This window comes from Dipodomys spectabilis, unplaced genomic scaffold, assembly GCF_019054845.1.
Source record: "Dipodomys spectabilis isolate Male_0828 unplaced genomic scaffold, ASM1905484v1 ptg000095l, whole genome shotgun sequence".
Classification (NCBI taxonomy): domain Eukaryota; kingdom Metazoa; phylum Chordata; class Mammalia; order Rodentia; family Heteromyidae; genus Dipodomys; species Dipodomys spectabilis.
The window spans coordinates 30,952,965-30,973,472 of NW_024870772.1; the positions used below are offsets into that span (position 1 = coordinate 30,952,965).

General features: G+C 37.6%; 1 protein-coding gene across 2 annotated transcripts in view; it reads right to left on the reverse strand.

Annotated features, from left to right (window-relative positions):
• Positions 1–20,508, reverse strand: part of Lnx2 (ligand of numb-protein X 2) — a 78,567-nt gene that overhangs the window by 26,635 nt on the left and 31,424 nt on the right. For both annotated transcript variants that reach the window (XM_042685387.1, XM_042685386.1), the window contains 2 exons: positions 15,309–15,831; positions 826–1,079 (listed from right to left, as the gene is read on the reverse strand). In XM_042685387.1, the coding sequence (XP_042541321.1) occupies positions 826–1,079; positions 15,309–15,721 (667 nt within the window). In that variant the 5' untranslated portion in view covers positions 15,722–15,831. The remainder of the gene's footprint in view (positions 1–825; positions 1,080–15,308; positions 15,832–20,508) is intronic.

The window sequence follows — 20,508 nt, forward strand, 5'->3', positions numbered from 1 at the left end:
CAAGTGTGTAATAGAAGGCTAACCTTGAGAAAAATGGTCTTTTAGGGACAGCATCCAGGCCCAAAGTTCAAGGCCCAGAACTAGTACCAAAAACCAAAACCAAACCAAACCAAAACAACAACAAAAAACACCACCTCCAAAAACTTCATAATGTCATTCAGCATCATTTAAGTAATCAGTTAATAGAAAGTGCTTGGTAGTGTCTGACAGAATAAGTACTTGATTTGAGCTATGTAGGTTTTACTGTCAATGATGTCATTGATTTCTTATGTCAAGAGGTAAATGTATTTGTGAACAAAAACAGTAAGAATCGATGGGTACTGGCAGCTCACGCCTGTAATCCTAGCTACTCAGGAGTCTGAGATCTGAGGATCACAGTTCAAAGCCAACCCAGGCAGAAAAGTCCATGGGACTCTTTATCTCCAATTAACAGAAAACTGGAAGTGGCACTGTGGCTCCAGAGCACTTGCCTTGAGCTGAAGAGCTGAGGGACAGCACCCAGGCCCAGAGTTCAAGCCTCATGACAGACAAAACCAAAAACTAACAAACAAAAAAAACCCAGTAAGAACCATGTGAATGACTGGTGGGTAACAATGGGAAAATAATGGAGAAGGATCATTTCTCTTCTATTAAGACTCGTATTTTATTTCTAAGATGCAGAACATTACATCTGTATATTGGGAAGGGTGAATGATGTGATATGTAAACTATATCTGAATGCAGTAACGATAACTGTTTAGAGGACAAAGGTGCATGATGGAAGATCAGTGGGAAGAAGGACAAAAGAAATATACTACAGCAGGAGGAGGTAAACTGCAACATTACCATCAGCTCCAGTGCTTTCATCAAAGGCAGGGTTGTCCAGACCTGGCTCCTCACTCCACACGGGAAGAGATGTGGATGTTGAGTTCTGTTCGGCAGGTCCTGGGCCTGTCCCTGGCCCTGAGCAATCCGTTTCTGGGGATGAAGTACCTGGAAGATCTATTATGGTGGATCCATTTTCATTCTCAGTATCTGTCTGAGTTTTACTAGTTTTCCTTCTTTCCAGGACAGCTCTCCGATGAAAAGCTCCAGGACACCTAGAAGAATTATCAGGTTATTTCCACATGATTTGTTTGAAAAGGAAAAAAAGTTTGTACCTGAACCAAATAATGGTACCTTGAAGTACTGACAAATTAGTACATAGTTCTGATCCTAATCTCTACTCAAAGTAACGATTTATTATACTTCATCTGGTAGACAAATAAAGACAAGACACAGGCACGAACAGTGGCTTGGAACATATCTCTAAAAGACTACTATTTCAATAAAAAGTCGCCAGGACACATCCTATAATTGTGCTTATATGGCACTGATGAGTGAGAAGCCAGAAGTGGTGGCTTATTCCTGTAATCCTAGCTACTCAGAAGAGTACTGAGATCGGAGGATCTCAGTTTAAGACCAGCCTGGGCAAAAAGAAAATCTGTGAGATTCTTATCTCCAACAAACCAACCAAAAGCTAGAAGTAAAGGTATGGCTCAAGTGGTATTTTGACAGCCTTGAATGAAAAGGCCAAGTAAGAGCTCTAGGCCCTAAATTCAAGCCCCAGTTCTGGCACAGAGTGTAAAAATCTGATGACCTAGCCCTTTTTACAGGCCAGATGGCTCATTCAGAGGAGTAGCAATCGCAGGTTTCTTCTACCATGGTACCATGAGGGTACCATGATGCTGCTTCACTCTTCATACCTACCATGTTACACATTCACTAACTAGTACTAATGTATCTGAAACTTTACTGCCTGTAGCAAGGCACATCAAAGGCCCAAATATTTACATAATAGACACAGAAAGAGAGAAAAATGTATTGCTCCATCTGTAAAATTAGAACTGTAGTGATGGTATTAAAGGGACAGACAATGAGCTAAAAACTGTATTCTAAGTGCTTAGGAAGCTTATGTAAGTAACTAGAAATAAGAACTGTTAGCATGCTTGTTTTACTTGTTTACGCAAAAAGAAACCGCAGACAGATGCTCATTTAAACTCACAACCAACAAAATATTTAAATGAAAGCCTTTCACAAGACATTAGAAACAATGCCAGATGCTCATTCTTTCCAATCCAACACCTTGATTAGGCAACGATCAATATGGCTAAGCTTGAAGAATGGGAAAGAGGACTCAGGATTAGCAAGGAAGAACGAGAGCCATTCTTGGGAGAAGTAGTGACCATATCAACAATGTTAAAGGCTTTCACTCAACAGTATTTTTAAAAACCCACAATTTCCAACAAAATTAAGTATAGGAGTAAATTAAACTAAAACAGAAAGCTATCCTTTAACTATGAAAGTAGCCCCGAGCTAAAGATTTATTTTAAATCTTGGATTTCAAGCTTCATTTATTCCCTTTTCTCTTTTTTCTATGTCTTGTTATGAAGAGAGGGAGACAATTAATTTTCTTTCTGCATGTGCAGGCAATGTTCTTTTAAGGCTCTGACAAATAGTTTTTGAAAACTAGATCAAGATAAAAATGTCTTTTGTCAAAGAAGATTTAATTAGAAATCCAAACTGTTTTATTTGAAAAGGGAAAAGGTTGCAGCAATAACTAGATTAAAAGATTTTCTGGCTAAAACGATAGATCAAATTTAATTCCTCAAATATATATCATACAAAAACATCCACATGGGCAATAGCTAGTCTTCACTGAAAAATGAATAAAGACCAGGAAATGAAGAGGATATAGGGGCAGAACATGAACACCTAGGAATTGGCTTAGTTAGCAACTCTAAGTCCTGATAAACTAAATAGGCTTATCCTATAGTTATTAAGCCTGTTAAAAATAAATTTAAGCGGGGTGCTGATGGCTCAAACCTATAATTCTAGCTACTAAAGGAGATCTGATGATGGAGATTTGAAGCCAGCCCTGACTCTTACCTCCAATTACTCACCAAAAAAAATCTTGAAGTGGAATTGCAGCTCAAGTGGTAGAGCATTGGTAGTAAGCAAAAAGCCCAGGGACAATGCCCAGGCCCTAAGTTCAAGTCTCAGTACTTGGGCCCAGGCCCAGGCACGCACGTGCATGCGCGTGCACACGCACGCACACACGCACGTACATACACACACCCACACATACACACACACAATCAAGAAGGAAAACCTAAACACTAGGTTGCTAATGAGGTTAAGGTACAGGCAAATTCACACACCTAATAAGACAGCATACTATTAGGAGGATTGCTAAATGAAAAAGATATTAAAAAGCTACCAAGGAAAAATATGGAATAATGATACTGTCCAGTATTAGAGAAAGAAAGCTTTAGATAGAACCTTTGGGAACATCCATATTTAAATAAGATGGGTCAGCTGAACTGACTGAAGTAGAACCACTAGGCAGGATATTCTGAAACCAAGGGAGATAAAGAGTGTCAACAAAGTGAAAGCTGCTAGTCTGCCAACCGCCACAAAAGGGGCAAACAAGGACCAACTAGAAGCCAATGGTGACTTGCCTAAAATGTGGCCAAAAGCCCAAGTTATAATACAAGCTTTACTGCTAACATAACATAAACATTCTATATGTATATAGACTTAAGGGAAAAGAGACCACTCAAAGCCAGAGCATATGGAAATGGGGAGTACTTGGGGTTCCTTCTTGTTTTATAATATTCTAAAAATTAAATTATAATGATGCTGTACAGTTCTATGAATATATACAAAGTCACTGAATTATATATTTTAAGTAGGTGAATTTTATAGTATATGAAATACATGCCAATAAAGCTTTTTATTTACTTATTTATTTATTCATTCATTCATTCATTTATTTTTGTCAGTCATGCGTCTTGAACTCTGGGGCTGGGTGCTGTCCCTGAGCTCTTCAGCTCAAGGCTAACAATCTACCACTTGAGCCACAGCGCCACTTCCAGCCTTTTCTGTTTATGTGATGCTGAGAATAGAATCCAGGGCCTCATGCATGCAAGGCAAGCACTCTACCACTAAGCCACCTTCCCAGCCCACCAATTAAACTGTTAGAAAATAAGGACAGAGAAAAGCCATGATTCAGACATCACAGAGCTACCATCTGTCCCTCAAGTTTGTAAATACCTGGAACTGAAAGTGAAAAGGAAAAGAACAGTATTTGTGGAGTATTTTGTGTAAACTCCATGTAGCAACCTCAATTTATACTATTTAACTGATCCTAACAACTGTTCCATTACCTTCAGTTTACAATGAGAACTTGAGACAACTAGGCCAAGATTTTATCTCTTTCTTTTGCATCATGCTAAATTCATTCACATGGAATTTTATTTGTTCTATAAACTTGTAACTAGAAACACAATTATAGAATGTTAGAGCTGTAAAAATCTTCCTGATGATTAGAAAACAAAGATTAGAAAACAGGTTCCTCCTGCTGCAGGCGGAGGGCTATCCTTTTTGTCAGTGTTTGATTTTTCCCTCTTTATTATTTTAGCTCACTTTAAGAAGGAAAACACTACCTATGAACTTTTTTCCCCTGCTATAGCAACATTATTCACTGGTAACACTGCATACACCAGGAGACTTGGTATAACAGAACACACTATGTTATCACCAGTAATGGTAGGGATCTTGTAAGACACAATGAAGTGAGGCAGTGGCGCTGTGGCTCAAGTGGTAGAGTGCTAGCCTTGACCTGAAGAGGTCAGGAACAGCACTCAGGCCGAGTTCAAGCCCTATGACCAACCAAAAAAGAAAAAGAAAGTTTCCATAAAAACGAAGTGAAGGGCTGGGAAGGTAGTTCAGTGGTAGAGCGCTTGCCTTGCATGCTCGAGGCCCTGGGTTCGATTCCTCAGCACCACATAAGCAAAAAGAAAAAAGCCGGAAGTGGCGCTGTGGCTAAAGTGGTAGAGCGCTAGCCTTGAGCTGAAGAGCTGAGGGACAGCCCCCAGGCCCAGAGTTCAGGCCCCACTACTGGACAAAAAATAAACAAAACGAAGTGAAGTATGTAAAACACCACATAACTCCAGGCCCTTAATGGAACCGAAAGGATGTGACATCTGATGATTTTTATAAAAGATAAAAAGTTATAGAGTAATAAAAATCAATCCCATTAATGTCAGGAAAAAGGTATATCAAGGATATTGGAAAAGCCTCTCTTCCATATAAGCAATGCAAAGAACAAGAGAAAGCATCAGAACCCATTATTTCTGGAGTCGAGGAATTAGTAACAGGACCAGAGCAATGGAGAGATCATTTCAGTCCCTCCCCCACGGTATAATCCTGTTCTCACTGTATTTGATGTTGGTATAATTTGTGGAGGGGAAGGGAAAAAACAAATCGTTTAAATAGGGATACAGGTGGACCCCATTGCAACATTGAGATGTACAAGACGTTATGTTGAAAAATGAACTTTACAACTTTGGCACATGCGGGGAGGAGGGGTAGTGTAAGGGATGATAAGGGGAAAAAAGGAGGAGGCAACAATGCTTGGTAAGAAATGTACTCATTACCTTGTTCATGTAATTGTAACCCCTCTTTACGGTACTTACACAATAAATAAAAAAAAATTTTACACTGGAAACCAAGCTACTAGGGAAACAGCCACTGAGAGTTTTAAAGCTCCATGATCAACACACTGTCTTAAATTGACCTGTCTATTGTTATTTGGAAAACCCCATTTGTAAGGCTGTCTCTTCTTCATCTGACTTAAAAGCTTGCCCAATGCAAAGAGCCTTTTCATTGAGGGTGTTTGCTGATTTTTATAAGTTATAAGCAGCTGGGTTCCAGTGGTTCACGCTTATAATCCTAGCTACTCAGGAGGCTGAGATCTGAGGATCACAGTTCAAAGCCAGCCTGGGCAGGAAAGTCCGTGAAACTCTTATCTCCAATTAAACCAATAGAAAACTGCAAGTGTGGCTCAAGCAGTAGAGCACTCGCCTTGAGCTGAAGAGCACAGGGACAGCGCCCAAGCCCAGAGTTCAAGCCCCACGACAGACCAAAAAAAAAGTTATAAGCAGAGAAATAAAAGGCTAAAATGAAACATTAGATAATAAAAATGTCCACAGAGGTTCAGATATGTCCAGGGTTGTGGGAATGTACAAAAAAGATCTATCAAGGCCTGGAGGGTTCACTTATGGCAAACACTGAAACCCAATGAAAGCAGATAATGAAGGCTAAGGCAGAGCTGAGTGCTAAAGGCATGCTGTGTCCTACTGTGTACATATTGTCCTGAGAGATGACAAGAAACTTTAATGGTTCTAGGAACTTAGGGAATGTCCTATCTGATCATTAGCTGTCTAGTAAACTGAGATTTTATAGATTCAGTTCATAAGTAACTGAACCAATAACAAAAAATAAAAACCAGCGATAAATTTTGGAGGGAGCTAAGTGTGGTGGTATATACGCGCCTGTAATCCTGGTACTCAGGAGGAAGAGGCAGGAGAACTGTAAGTACCAGGTCAGTCTGGTCTACATGGTGAAGAATACATGTGAAGAAAAAGTATGGTCCATACCCAAGATAAAAGCAACCAACAGGAACTGTCCCTGAGTAAGATCAGACATTGCATTTATAAGGCAGCTACTTAAATATGCTATTTTGAATATGTTCAAGAACTAAAGGAAGCCATATCTAAAGAAAAGAAGGAAGATATGCTGGGGCACTGGTGGCTCATGCCTGTGCCTGTGATTTTAGCACTACTTAGGGGGCTGAGAACTGAGGATCATGGTTCAAAGCACAGCTGGGCAGAAAAGTCAGCAAAGCTCCATCTCCAATTAACCAGCAAAACAAGAACAAAATCAGAAGTGGAGATGTGGCAAATGTTAGAATGTCAGCCTTGAACAAAAAAGTTAAGCAAGAGCACAAGGCTCGGAGTTCAAGCTCCAATACCAGTACAATAAACAAATACATAAAGTAAATTAAGAGACTTATGTCTCATCAAAGTACTATGAAGAAACATAAGCAATTAATACAGAACTAATCAAAATGCTATAGTTTAATTAAATTCTATCTTTCATTTAAATGAAATGAAAAAATATACTAGAGAAGTTTTAACAGCAGAATTGAAGAAGAAATCACCAGATTTGGAGATAGTAATTGACATTAACCAATTTGAAGCACAAAGAGAAAAATGAACAAAAAAATAAAAAGAGCTTCAGAGTCCTGTGGGGTATCGGTATTATTTATATAATAGGAGACTCACAGGGAGAGTGAGATAAAAACAGTATTTGAAGAAATAATGGCCAAAATTCTACCAAATCTGACTGAATACATTCATCTTCGCATCCAATCTCCAATTTAGCAATCTCCATGTAAGAAAACTAGAAGGGATCCATACGTAGACACATTATAAGACATTGATAAAAATATTTTTTTGCAGTACCCAGGATTGAATTTAGAGGCCCTCACTTACTTGGAAGGTTCTATACCACTTGAGCAATACTCTATCTCTTCTGTTTTAGTTATTTTTCTTTTTTCCTTTTGGTGCCGAATCTGGGCATGATCTCTGGGACTAAGCACTGTCCCTGGGCTTTTTTGTTCAAGGCTAGTGCTCTACCACTTGAGCCACAGCTCCACTTCCAGCTTTCTGGTGGATACAAGTCTCATGGACTTTCCTGCCCAGGCTGTCTTTGAACCATGATCCTTAGATCTCAGCCTCCTGAGTAGCTAGGATTATAGGCACGAGTCACCAGTGCCCAGCTAGTTATTTTTCATATAGGGCCAAATGCTTTTGCCCAGAGCTGCACTTGGATGGTAATCCTTGCATTCTACACAGCAGGGAATTATAAGGCATGTACCACCACATTTGGCTTTTTTTAAATTTGAAGATAGCATCTCACTAACTTTTTTTCTTTCTCTTCTGCCACGGCTGGCCTAAAACTTTGAACCTACTGATCTCCACCCTTTGAATAGCTGGAAATACAGGCCTTTACCACTATGCCCAGCCCTAAACAAAGAATTCTTAAAGCGGCAAGAAACAAGTCATCACATAGAAAGATCTTCAATAAGATCCACTAATTTCTTTTCAGAAATCATGAAAGCTAGAAGTCAATGGATTAAATACAGTCCAAGTTCTAAAAATTTTTTAAAAGAAAAGTGAGAATATAACCTAATATCTATAAGCAACAAACCATTCTTCAAAATTAAAGGTGATAGTAATATAATATCAGATAAACAAAAAAGGCTATTGCTATCTGTCCTAAAAGAAATTAAAAAGTTGGACTAGAGGTGTAGCTAAGTAAGCCCAGTGCAAGTATAAGGCCTTGAGTTAAGCCCCAGTACCAGCACAAATTGAAAATAAAAAATACTGGAGGTTTTGAAATACAGAACAACTATGTATGAAGACATCATAAGAAATCTCAATGAAAGCTGTTGATAAATAGGGAACTGGGGTGGAGAAAAGAGAAAGCAGCCGTGTGTTATTCTGAACAAAATATGTATGAAATACTACGGCGAACCCCTTAGTGGAATTAATAAACACACAAGAAAAATGAACTCCAGAAAAGTCAAATAGACTTTGTTAGGGTAGGCTGGGAAGCAGTGATAAGGAGTTGGGTTAGTGGGGGGTTGGAGGATAGGGAAATGGGGGTGAGTGAGGATAAATACATTCAAACTAGTTGGTTTGCATATATGAAAATGGAACAATGAAACATGTTAAAAATGTTTTAAGAAGGGGAATAAGAGAGTGACAGGGAAGGTGAGGTTGATTGGGATACCTTCTATCCAAGTGCAGAAATGTTATAATAACTCTTCCCATCCTTTAAAACTAATGTATGCTAATAAATTCCAAAAAGAGAAAAACGAAAGTCCTTCAGGCTGATATGATAGGACATTGGTTAGCAATTCAGATCCACAGGAAGAAATAAAGAATACCAATAAAGGTGAATAAACATAAAAAAGATAGTATAAAATATTTTCTTTTGATTTGCAACTTTTTTCTTATGATTTAAAAGGTAACTAAATAAATAAGTATAATTCTTTGTTGCTGGACATAGAATCCATCAGATGTAATTTACATAACAGTAACAGCATGATGGAGGGGAGGGCCATGTATCACTAACAATGAGAAACACCCTGAGAAATGCAAATATCACAGACCCAGGTGAATCACTGGAGGTGGCCTCTGGACAAAATCCAGAGACATGACAAGCGTGAGACATACCAGGCTGCCAAGGGTACACTACAGAGAACTGTTTTACAACAAATTCTTTTAATGAATAGTACATTTTAAAATATACAAGGTACAATAAAGACGTAGAGCAGCAATACAGTCATTTATTATTAAATATGATGTACTCTGTACAACTATATGTTATATGTTTCTAAGTGGGGAAGGTTTACACCAGAATTGCCACATGTGTGCTGTGTTATGCTCTGCTGTTAGTTTAGGGTGGCTTATGATGTCCGGAGCCAAGAGAATTTTTTTCAGTTTCACTATAATCTTAGAGAATGCTGCCATATATACAGTCTATTGTTAAGCAAAAATGTCACTGTGCATCACATGGCTGTATATACAAGGAATGTGTACTAGCTATGATGGGTAGTTTTATGTGTGAACATAAAAGAGGCCCTACTGAACACTGTATATCAGTATGTGAGAATGTTTCTCAATAAGATTAATACTGAATCAGTGAACTCAGTAAAGCCTAGATGGAGTGCCCTAGTTAATGTGGTTTGGCATCATTCAATTCATTCAGCTCATGAGAACAAAAAATTGAGGAAGGAAGATCTTGTTCCATTTTTTCACCACAATGCATGAGCTTGGACATCTCTTATTTTCTCCCTGCCATATTACTGGTTCCTTTGTTTCTCAAAGCTCAGACTCAGATGCAATTATACTGCTGATTTTCCTGAGTCTCTAGCTAGCAGACAGCACTGCTGTGGAACTTTTCAGCTCCATAATCATGAGCCTATTCCTCATAATTAATCTATTGCTTCTGTTTCTGAAGAATGCTGACTAATACGTTAGTGAAATTAACTACATTGTTATAAATCCAAATGATAACTTTAAACAAACAAACAAAAAAGACTACCACTAAGCTAGTGAGACCTTATCTCAAAGAAAAAGAAAAAAAGCAGAAGCTGTTGGCTGGTGCCTGTAATCCTAGCTATTCAGGAGGCTGAGATCTGAGGATCTTGGTTCAAAGCCAGCCTGGGCAGAAAAGTCCCCATGAGACTCTTATCTCCAATTAACTGCTCAAAAAAAGCCGGAAGTGGCACCATGGCTCAAGTGGTAGAACGCTAGCCTTGAACATAAAGAGGCTCAGACAAAGTGCCCAGGCCTTGAGTTCAAGCTCCAAGACCAGCAAAAAAGTAAAATGTAATAACAGCAGCAACAACAAAACAATAACAGCAACAACAACAACAATAATAATATAACTACTCAGATTAAACATTCCAATCAAAAGTCAGTGATTGACAGTGGTGCAAACGTATAAGCACAGCACTTGGGAGGTTGACATAGGAATTTGGAGTTTTAGGCCAGCCTTAACTATACAATGATACTTTCACAACAAAACAAAACACAAAACATAGGGGCTAGGAATATAGCTTGGTGATAGTGTGCTTGTCAAGCAAAGGCAAAGCACTAGGTTTGATCACCAGAACTGTGAAGTGGGGAGTCATTAATTGCTGGGAATAGTGAGTGACACAAAACTGTAATCCCCAAACTCAGGAGGTAGTCAGGAAGTTAACAAGTTCCAGGCCAGCCTAAGCTTTGAAACTGTCTCCAAAATATTAAAAAGCAAAATAAAACCCAACCCTGCCCCCTGCATAAGTCAGAGTGATTTAGACAATGGATAAGCCAGTGACTGAACACTTTATCCACTACTACTACCACTACAAAAAAAAATCAATAATGAGAAGAAGGGGTTACAGAAAAATAAAAACAATGGGTCCATTACACGCAATCTATAATAGACACAGCTTCAAATGATGTACTTTAGAATGAAAGATATAAAGAGGCCAAAAATTAAACATGGAAAAACATATACCAATAGAAATCAGTACAGCTGTGTGTGTACACTAGTCTCAGTCAAAAACTTTAGGGCAAAAATTATTTATAGTAAGAAAGGATATTTTACAACAAAACAAAGGATTTATCTTATACAGAAGAAATAACAATTATAAAAATATACATACCCTAAAATATACTGAAAATTTAAAAAATAGACAATTCAACAATTCTAAAAGCTTTAATAATCTTCTGGTGGAAAAACTAGACATAGGAGCAAGAAAACAGAGCAAAACTTTAATGACTTTATATAACAACTAAATCTAAGACGTTTATAAAATACTTCATGTACCCATAGTAAAATATATCCTCAAGTAGACTGACGATGTGTTAGGCCATTTTAAAAAACCTTAATAATTAAAAAAAATTAATTATATTACATTTTTCTAGGATATGCAAAATGGATCAAAGTCCTAAATGTAAAAAAAACTCTTAGAAGAAAATACAGATGTAAATCTTTGTTATTTTGATTAACCAATGACCCCAAAAGCATGAGCAAAGAAAACAAATAAACTATAGACTTCATAAAAATAGTGAAATTTGCCCTTCAAAGAACATAGAAGAGTGAAAAAGATACTGAGTAGAATGTTGGTATAATAGGAAAAAAAAAGAAAAAGAAAATCTTTAAAGAAATCTTTTCTATACTAACATCTTTCCAAGTTCATCAGATGTTTTTCTTTTCCTCTTAAAAGTTATAGCAAGCTGGACTCCGGTAGTTTACATTTGTAATCCTAGGTACTCAGAAAGCTGCAATCTGAGGATCATGGTTGGAAGCCAGTTGGGCAAAAAAGCCCGTGGGACTCTTTATCTCCAATATACTACTCAGAAAAAGCTGGAAAGTGCTCTGGCTCAAGTAGCAGAGGGCTAGCGCTGAGCCCTAAAGGGTTCAGGGACAGAGCCTGAGTTCAAGCCCTAGGACTGGCAAAAAAAATAAATAAAAATAAAAAAATATATATTATAGCAGAGAAAATATTCATTTTTACCATAAATTAGAACATAAAAACACATAATCTAACAAGGAAAAAAAGAACATTTACATGACCATAAGATTTGACTGTTCAATTGTTGGAGAAAAGTGAGGGAGGAAACAAAAGAGGCAGGAGGAATACTTTATAGTTGAGGTTGCTTGGTAAAATTTCACAGTGCAATTACTTAAATGTTACTTATGTAGTATAATATATAGAATATTTTTTAAAAGCTTCATTTCTCTATTTAAACCTAGATGTTATCAATATCCTTAAAAATTCCTCATGGTTACTAATTTATTATTAGGAAGCAGTAAATTTACTTTAAAATATATTCATCTTTCACAAATTTTACTACAATTTGTAGTAGAAAAATATCATCTCTTACCAAACCAAAACATAAACCAGTAAGAGTAGAACTCTACCCAAAATAGGGAAAGTGATCTTATATTTGAAATTCATGTAAACCACTTCCAATGTTGTACTTCTATTAATGAGATTTCTAAACACTGAAATTAAAGCACTAAGGCAGACAAGAGCTTTCACTTGGTGAACACACTGTTGCTGATGCTGAAAGTCTACAGATTTCAATAAAGCTTACTGACAAACCAGCTTCTAATAAATAAGTAGGATTATATACAAAGGTACCAGACAGTCAGAATAATCATGTTCTGTTCTTCATAATATAATTCTTCCTTTACTACTTTGTTCTGGTTTGAGATATAGTTGCATTTTTTTCTCACAAGATGAAGCAGTTGTCCCCTACATCAAATCTGGGTGGACCTAGGGCTCCTTCCAAGAGAGTAACAGCAGAGAGATGCCACACAACTTCAAGGTTAGGTTCCAGTAGGCCATGAAGCTTTTACTTCTCTCCTTGAGACAGTAAGCCTCCACTTAAGAACTTTAAATATCAACTTTGAGGTTGCCGAGCCTACAGGCCACCTATACGCTTTCTAGGTGACAAGTCTAAACTAGGCCCAGGCTTGGTCATCCCTAAGTAGTCAGACATGTAAATGAAGAGGCCATTTGGAAAGAGATTCTCTAATTCCAACTGTGGCAGTTCCTAGCTTTTAGTTCTTCTAAGCTGTGGCCCAGATATACAGCAGAGCCAGGCCATTTCTTTTGTGTCCTGTTTGAATTCTGATTCACAGAATCCACAAGCAGAATCAAAGGCTTGGTATTTTTGGTCACTATGTTTGGGTTGGTTAATTTCTCTGTAATTGAACAAACATCAGATGAGAATCTACTTTGGGTCACAGAAAGGAATTACAACCCAGCAGTAGTTTCTAACTTGCTTTCAAGTTGCTGAGATTATGTAGCAAGTAGAACTGTGGGTTATAGGGTAGTAGTTACACTTGATCTTAGCCAAAAGTCCAAGAAGTAATAACATAGCTAATATTTTCTGAATGAATGTACAAATAAACTATATTCTTTAGGGATGAGTATTGAATAACTAATACTCCTAAATTTTAATATATTAAATATTAATGTACCTGTTAAATGAGACATAAATAGCAAATTAAACTTGATAATTTACATGTTTGTATTTGCATGCTCAGTAATAACTCTTAGTTCTTTATATCAGACAAATCAGCAACTTTCCCGTTCTTCCACTATTCCACTGTATCTTTCACAGTGGGCCTTGTATATACTAACCAAGCTCTACCACCGAGCTACATTTCTAGCCCTTGTTCATTTTTTCCTCATACTTTTTCACAGATCTTATTTATTTCTAATGAACACAATGATATTTTGGAGCAGAATGAACATATGGATTCATGTGTGTATGAAATTTGACTACGCAGAAGTAGAGCACATAACTCAAGCTGTGGTGGAGTCAGTCTGGTATACAAAAGTTAAACAATGAACTTTAACCAAAGTGTTAACCAACTCTAAATCTGTGACTTTATAAAATGGGGAGAATCAAACTTAATGAGACAATCTCCTTCAATTTTATGATTTTCTGTGTGAGAACAGTGCTATGATATAATACACTAGACTTATACTTGGGCATCATAGTCTAATATGATGTACAAGTCATTGTTTTCCACAGCAGTCAAGACTGTACTTTATACTGTATAGTGCTTTCACTTGAAACATAATTCAATAAAGTTATTTCTATCATTTTTTGTGATTCTACATAAATTATATTTTAATTCTTCCTACAGGTTTAAATGATTTTAAAAATCAAGTTTCTTGCAAAATTATAAAACGCAAAAACTAATCAATTAAATAAATTGCTCAACATTTCAAAAGGCTTTTACTAGAACAAAGTCCTGACGAAATGTTTAGTTTTCTAATTCCTAGCTGCTATACTCCAACTTCTGGTTATTGTTCAGTTAAGCCCCTGAAGCATCTCAGCAAATTAAATCATGCAACTTAATGCTAATCTTTTTTTTCTCATAACAATAGCAACAAAAATCATCATTTTAAAAAATAGGCTGCATTGTATCTCTTTTGAGTTGCTGAACTATTTTAATCCTTCCAACTTTTAAGACTGACTAATTTGCCAAGCTATGCACAATATTACAGTAAGCATCTTTATATATAATTTTGCCGTCTATTGAATTATTTTCTTATGATAGTAAACTGGATTAAAAATATTTACATTTATAGCTTTAAAAACAAACTGCCAATTACCTTGTAAAAAGTCCAGAGCTGGGAAGGTGGCCAATGGTAGAGTGATTGCCTCACATGCATGAGGCCCTGGGTTCGATTCCTCAGCACCACATAAGCAGAAAAAGCCAGAAGTGGCACTGGCTCAAGTGGTAGAGAGCTAGCCTTGAGCTGAAGAGCTAAGGGACAGTGCCCAGGCCGAGAGTTAAAGCCCCACGACCAACAGAAAAAAAAAAAGAAAAGAAAAGAAAAATGTCCTAACTGGGTGCCAGTGGCTCACATCTATAATTCTAAATACACAGGAGAACCACAATTTGAAGGCAGCCTTTAACAAGCAAAAAGAAGGTGCAAGGCTAAAGTGGTAGAGCACCAGCAAAACAAGCAAGCCAATCAAGTATGAGGCCCTGAGTTCAAATCCCAATATAGAAAAAAAAAGTCAGTATCTCTTAAAACTCATTTCAATTCTTGGGTAAATCATAATGTTAAGTACTATTCAATGCAACTCATTTATTGTATCTTTTCTGAATTCAATTGTCTCATTTACTCTGGTGGATCATTTTATTTGTTTTCTATTTTTTGAGACAGGTCTTATCTGGCTGTCTTCAAATGAGCAATCTTTCTTCCTCATTCTCTCGAGTGCTAGGATCACATGAATATGGCACCATGCCGGGTCTGGTGTATTTTTAAATAAAGTTTCATTTACTTTTTTATACAACCTCTTTTTTTTAAAAAAAAAAATCTTGCTATTTCTTTTCTATTTCTTGCTTACCTGTTTTTAAGATGTGCCTCCAGATCACAGCGTTGCATTACGTCTTGGCACACTGAAGAAAATGGACACAAAACTAACAACTTGTCTAGAAGTTTATGAACCAGAATGCTAGACTTCTTACACAGCTTGAAATGAAGTCTCTTCCGGTCTAATGGACAGAAATCTTTCTCTTGTAAAAAGTTTTTGAGGCACTTGTAGCAGAATGTGTGTCCACAGGGTGTATCAAGTGGCTGCAGCAGAGGCTGAAGGCAAATATGGCAGACGAGGTCATCATCCACTTCATCCTGGTAATTGTACAAGTGGTTTTCTCTGGTCCAGTGCTGTTGGCCACACTCAAAGCACAGGGGGTTTAGGGAGGAGGAGGAGGAGGAGGTCTGTTCCACTGATACCATCTCATCACTTGTGGTTCCCATCTTGAATCAACTGGTGTAGTTTCTGTGTCCTCATAAGCTAGTCTTCCATTAATGGTTGGGTTTCCTTTAATACACTGGGGTGTATCTGAATAAAGCCAATGTCTGTTTTTCTAGAGGTCACAAACAAAAGCAATTAGAATAACTCACAATAAGTTTAAAGTAAAAACTAATTTTAGTAAAGACTTAAAAGTTTAGATAAGGTAATAAATCATAAAAATAGTGAAATAAATCCATTTGCTAGTTGGATAATCTTCTAAGATCTGGATGAAGAAAGAACATGTAATTGCAGTATGATATAATAATCAATTTGGTTTACTATTTGAAATTCTCAAATATAGTTTTAAAACTAATTAATCTCCTGTTTGCTAACTGGACAACTTAAAGTATATTTTGTAATGCATTTGCATTTGTCATCGTAACTGTGGATGGCTCTTGGCTTCTAATTGACATATACAGAAAATATAGTACTATACCAGTGAAAGAGTGTATGTGAGATGTAGTCTCAGGAGAAATATGTTTTATTAATTTAAAAAAATGACATTTTTGCTGTGAACTAGTGGCTCACACAGGAGGCAAAAACCTGAAGATCACAGAGGCCAGACATGGCAGGAAAAGTTTGTAATTCTTTTTTTTAATTTTCTAACTTTTTTTTATTGTGAAAAGACTGTACAGAGGGGTTACAGTTACATGAGCAAGGTAATGAGTACATTTCTATCAAGCATTGTTGCCTTCTTCTACTCTCCAATTACCTAGCAAAAAACCAGAAGTAGAGCTGTGGCTCAAGTGATAGAGCAACAGTCTTGAGTGAAAAGCCAGGTGAGCAAAAGAAAAAAAAACAAACTTTGCTCTTTACTATCAGAAAAAAAAAATTTAATACATGTAAAAATTGATTATGTTTAGAACATAATTCATAGGAAAACACATCAGCATAGGATATAAAATAGCATCTGGATAAAATTCCATAAGGTATACTACTCTAGTTTATTAAATGAAAAAAAAAACACTTATTCAATTGAAAAGTAATATATGTATAAACTGTAGTTCTGCTTCCTATTATTCCACACTTCCATTTGGAGGTGTTTACTTGGAGCCTTTGGTATGTGTACATATGTGCATGCATGTACAGTTTCTCCAACGAAACTCTTACGGCACTCTCCATTTCATGAAAGTTTAAAAGAGAATGGTCCCCTTCTGCAGAAGTACCAGGAGCTAAAAATCAGCTGTAAGAGCAGCAGTTTCCTGGATCTTTTCTGTAAATATTTACAGTCTCCAGTATATGCTGAATGTTGTACTCGGGCATAGGCAGAGAGAACAGTTTAGAAAACCTGTTATTAAAATTCCATGTAATAAGTACTCTAAAAAAGTTATATACAGGATGTTACGTAAGTGTGGGAAAGATGAGGAGAACTGGCATTTAAGTCTGTTTGGCTTTGTGGCTAGAAATATTTTCAAAAGTGTTTCAAAAAACATAGTCTGCTAGTTGTGATAGGAAGCACTGGCCAGAGAGAAGAAAAATGGACAAGGTCATTTTGGGCAAGAGAAAAGCATCAACTACTTTTACAAGTCACAGGTCCTGGACAGTATGTGGCACATTCAGAAAATGTAAAATGGATGCTAACAACCCAGGCACAGACCATGCTCTTAGGCAACAAAAAACCTGTTAACTTCTAACCCAAGATCATAAAAAGCAGGATACCATGTGGGTATATAGTGTCTATATTTCAATATCAATTTTCTCCATTCAACATATATTCACTATTTTATTTCAAACATTAAAACAAACCACAAAAATGAAGCCAAGTATATGGTGAGCACATATAATCAATCGAGCACTCAGAAGGCTGAGGCCAGCCTGATTTTCACATTGACACTCTATCTAAATAAACAAACAAACATATATTAACATTTTAACAGATTTAACTTGGCCATGAAATAAGAATTGGGATAGGATTCAGGTAGAACAGCTTGATCTGACCTTGGATAAATCATGTTTTGAAAAATAACATTAACAAGATCCGTGATCTAAACTACTGGCAGCAACATCAAGAGGGCAAACACGCTTGTATTTGCTAACTTTACCCTTTGAACATCAAAACTACTTTAGATATCTGTACAAGGTTTGTGACACTAAGTAACGTGTATCTCAGGCAGATAGATTACCTCAAGTCAGGAATTTTTATACTCTGTTTCTCCTTAAATAGCAAGAAACTTATATATTCTTTCTTCTTCTTTGTGATAGTGTTTATTCTAGCTTTTCTTTCCCTCAAGAAAATATACTACAGTTTTAGCCTCCCACATAATGACTAAGAAACCTTTATTGTAAGACTATTATATTTTAGCTATTTTCTGCATCTCTAAATAACTTCAGTTCTTTGACAATTTTCATTTTATCACAAAATCTTTTCATAAGGAAAATTAACATGTTCTCACTTAAAATACCAAATAACAACTGCTTTATCTCCATCCTGAAATAACTCAATGTTAACATGAAACAAACATTCAATAAAAACTAAACTGAAAGCCATAAGTCCTTGAGAGCACAGGCCAGAAGCCTGAGGGGTCAAGACTGCTTGGTCACTTACTAGGCTGTGACATTACTAAATCCCTGTCTGTTGCCTTTTCAGATGAAAAATGGGAGTGATAACAGTGTTCCCTTTCAATGTAAGTAATACATGTAAGAGTGTGTGTGTGTGTGTTACTTAAAACAGCACCTGTGCCAGGAGCCGGTGGCTCACACCTGTAATCCTAGCTATTCAGGAGGCTGAGATCTGAGGATTTCGGTTCAATGCTAGCCTGGGCAGGAAAAGTCCAATGGACTCTTATCTCAAATCAACCACAGAAAACTGAAAGTGGTGTTGTGGCTCAAGTGATAGAGAGCTAGCCTTAAGCTGAAGAGCTGAGGGAAAGATCCCAGGCCCAAAATTCAAGCCCCATAACTGACAAAACAAACAAACAAACAAACAAAAACAGTAGCTGTCACATCATAGGTACAATGTGTTAGCTTTTATTAAAAAAGCAAGCAGGATGCTATTTCACTAGCTATTCAGTAGGCTGAGATCTGAGGATTAAGGTTCAAAGCCAGCCAGGGTAGGAAAAGTCCATGATACTCTTATCTCCAATTAAATACCAACAATCTAGAACTGGTGGTATGGCTCAAGTGGCAGAGTGCTAGCCTTGAGCAAAAAAGCTCAGGGGCAGTGCCCAAGCCCTGAGTTCAAGCCCAGGACTGTGCTCGGGCACACACACACGCGCGCGCGCGCGCGCACACACACACAGGCACGCACGCATGCACGCACACGCGTGCGCACACACGCACGCGCGCGCGCACACACACACACACACACACACACACACACACACACACAGAGCGCAAAAATTTGGGCAAATTTTATGATTTTTCCCGAAGCTAAACAACTTACAATTAGTGAGAAAAAAAAACAAACCAAAAACCAAACAATCCAAGTCCTTCTTGCTCCAAAGTAATATAATGGAAAATTCAGTGGTAACAGGAAAGAGGAAAGATATCAATGGGAGCTTCTGAGAGTTTTCTTTTTTTTTTTTTTGGGTCCGGTCGTGGGGCCTGAACTCTGGGCCTGGGCGCTGTCCCTCAGCTCTTCAGCTCAAGGCTAGCCCTCTACCACTTGAGCCACAGCGCCACTTCTGGCTTTTTTCTTTTTGCTTATGTGGTGCTGAGGAATCGAACCCAGGGCCTCAGGCATGCAAGGCAAGCGCTCTACCACTGAGCCACCTTCCCAGCCCTTCTGAGAGTTTTCTAAGAAACAAAACCTGGCCTGACTTTTTCAACTCCTTGACCACTACTTCCACCCCTGGCAGGTGATTTTCTTCCCATTCTGTATGCAAGTATCGTATACTGCCCCACATCACGGCTCATGTTGTGAGCGTGCTTTGGGTCTAACTAAGATTGTGTCCTTCACGGGCTCACATCCTGAAAGGATGGTTCTCCAAGGTGGTGGTGGAAATTTTGAGAGCTGGGGTCTCAGGATTAGGCCTTTGGGGGTGTTACACTAAGACACAGTAGGGTGATAAAAGAGAGAGTCTGGCACTGAATTTTATGATTTTGTCTCACATGTGATTCCTTCCTCATGAGGCTGTGACCCTTTTCCTTTTCCTTGGCACACAGGTGGGACCTCATCAGAGGCTAAACAGAAAGTGCTGCTCATCTTGGACTTCCAGCTCCAAAACTACTTTTTCTTTATAAGGTGCTCCAGCACAGGTATTTTGTTACAACAGAAAATAGACTAAGAGCTCTAAGAGTTTGGCCTCTCACTGAGGAGTTTAATAAATGTTGAATTACCAACTGTACAACAATACTTTTTTTCTCTTGGCAAGTTCAGGCCATCATAACTACATATAGTAGTTTATAGGAGAGTATGGCTAGGTTTATATATAATTTTGATTCAGATATTATCTATAATACCTGTGCACCCAGTTTAAGATGGTAAAATACCAGTTATATAGTCTCAAACATTTCCCAAAGTATTTAAGTGTAGCATAATGTATATCTTAATTTTTTTTTTGTTTGTCAGTCATGGGGCTTGAACTCTGGTCCTGGGCACTGTCCCTGCGCTCTTCAGCTCAAGGCGAGCGCTCTACTGCTTGAGCTACAGAGTCATTTCTGGTTTTCTATGGTTTATTGGAGATAAGAGCCTCACAGACATTCCTGCCCGGGCTGGCTTTGAATTGCAATCTTCAGATCTCAGCCTCCTTAGTAGCTCAGGATTACAGGCATGAGCCACCAGCACCTGGCTTTTTTTTTTTTTTGGGGG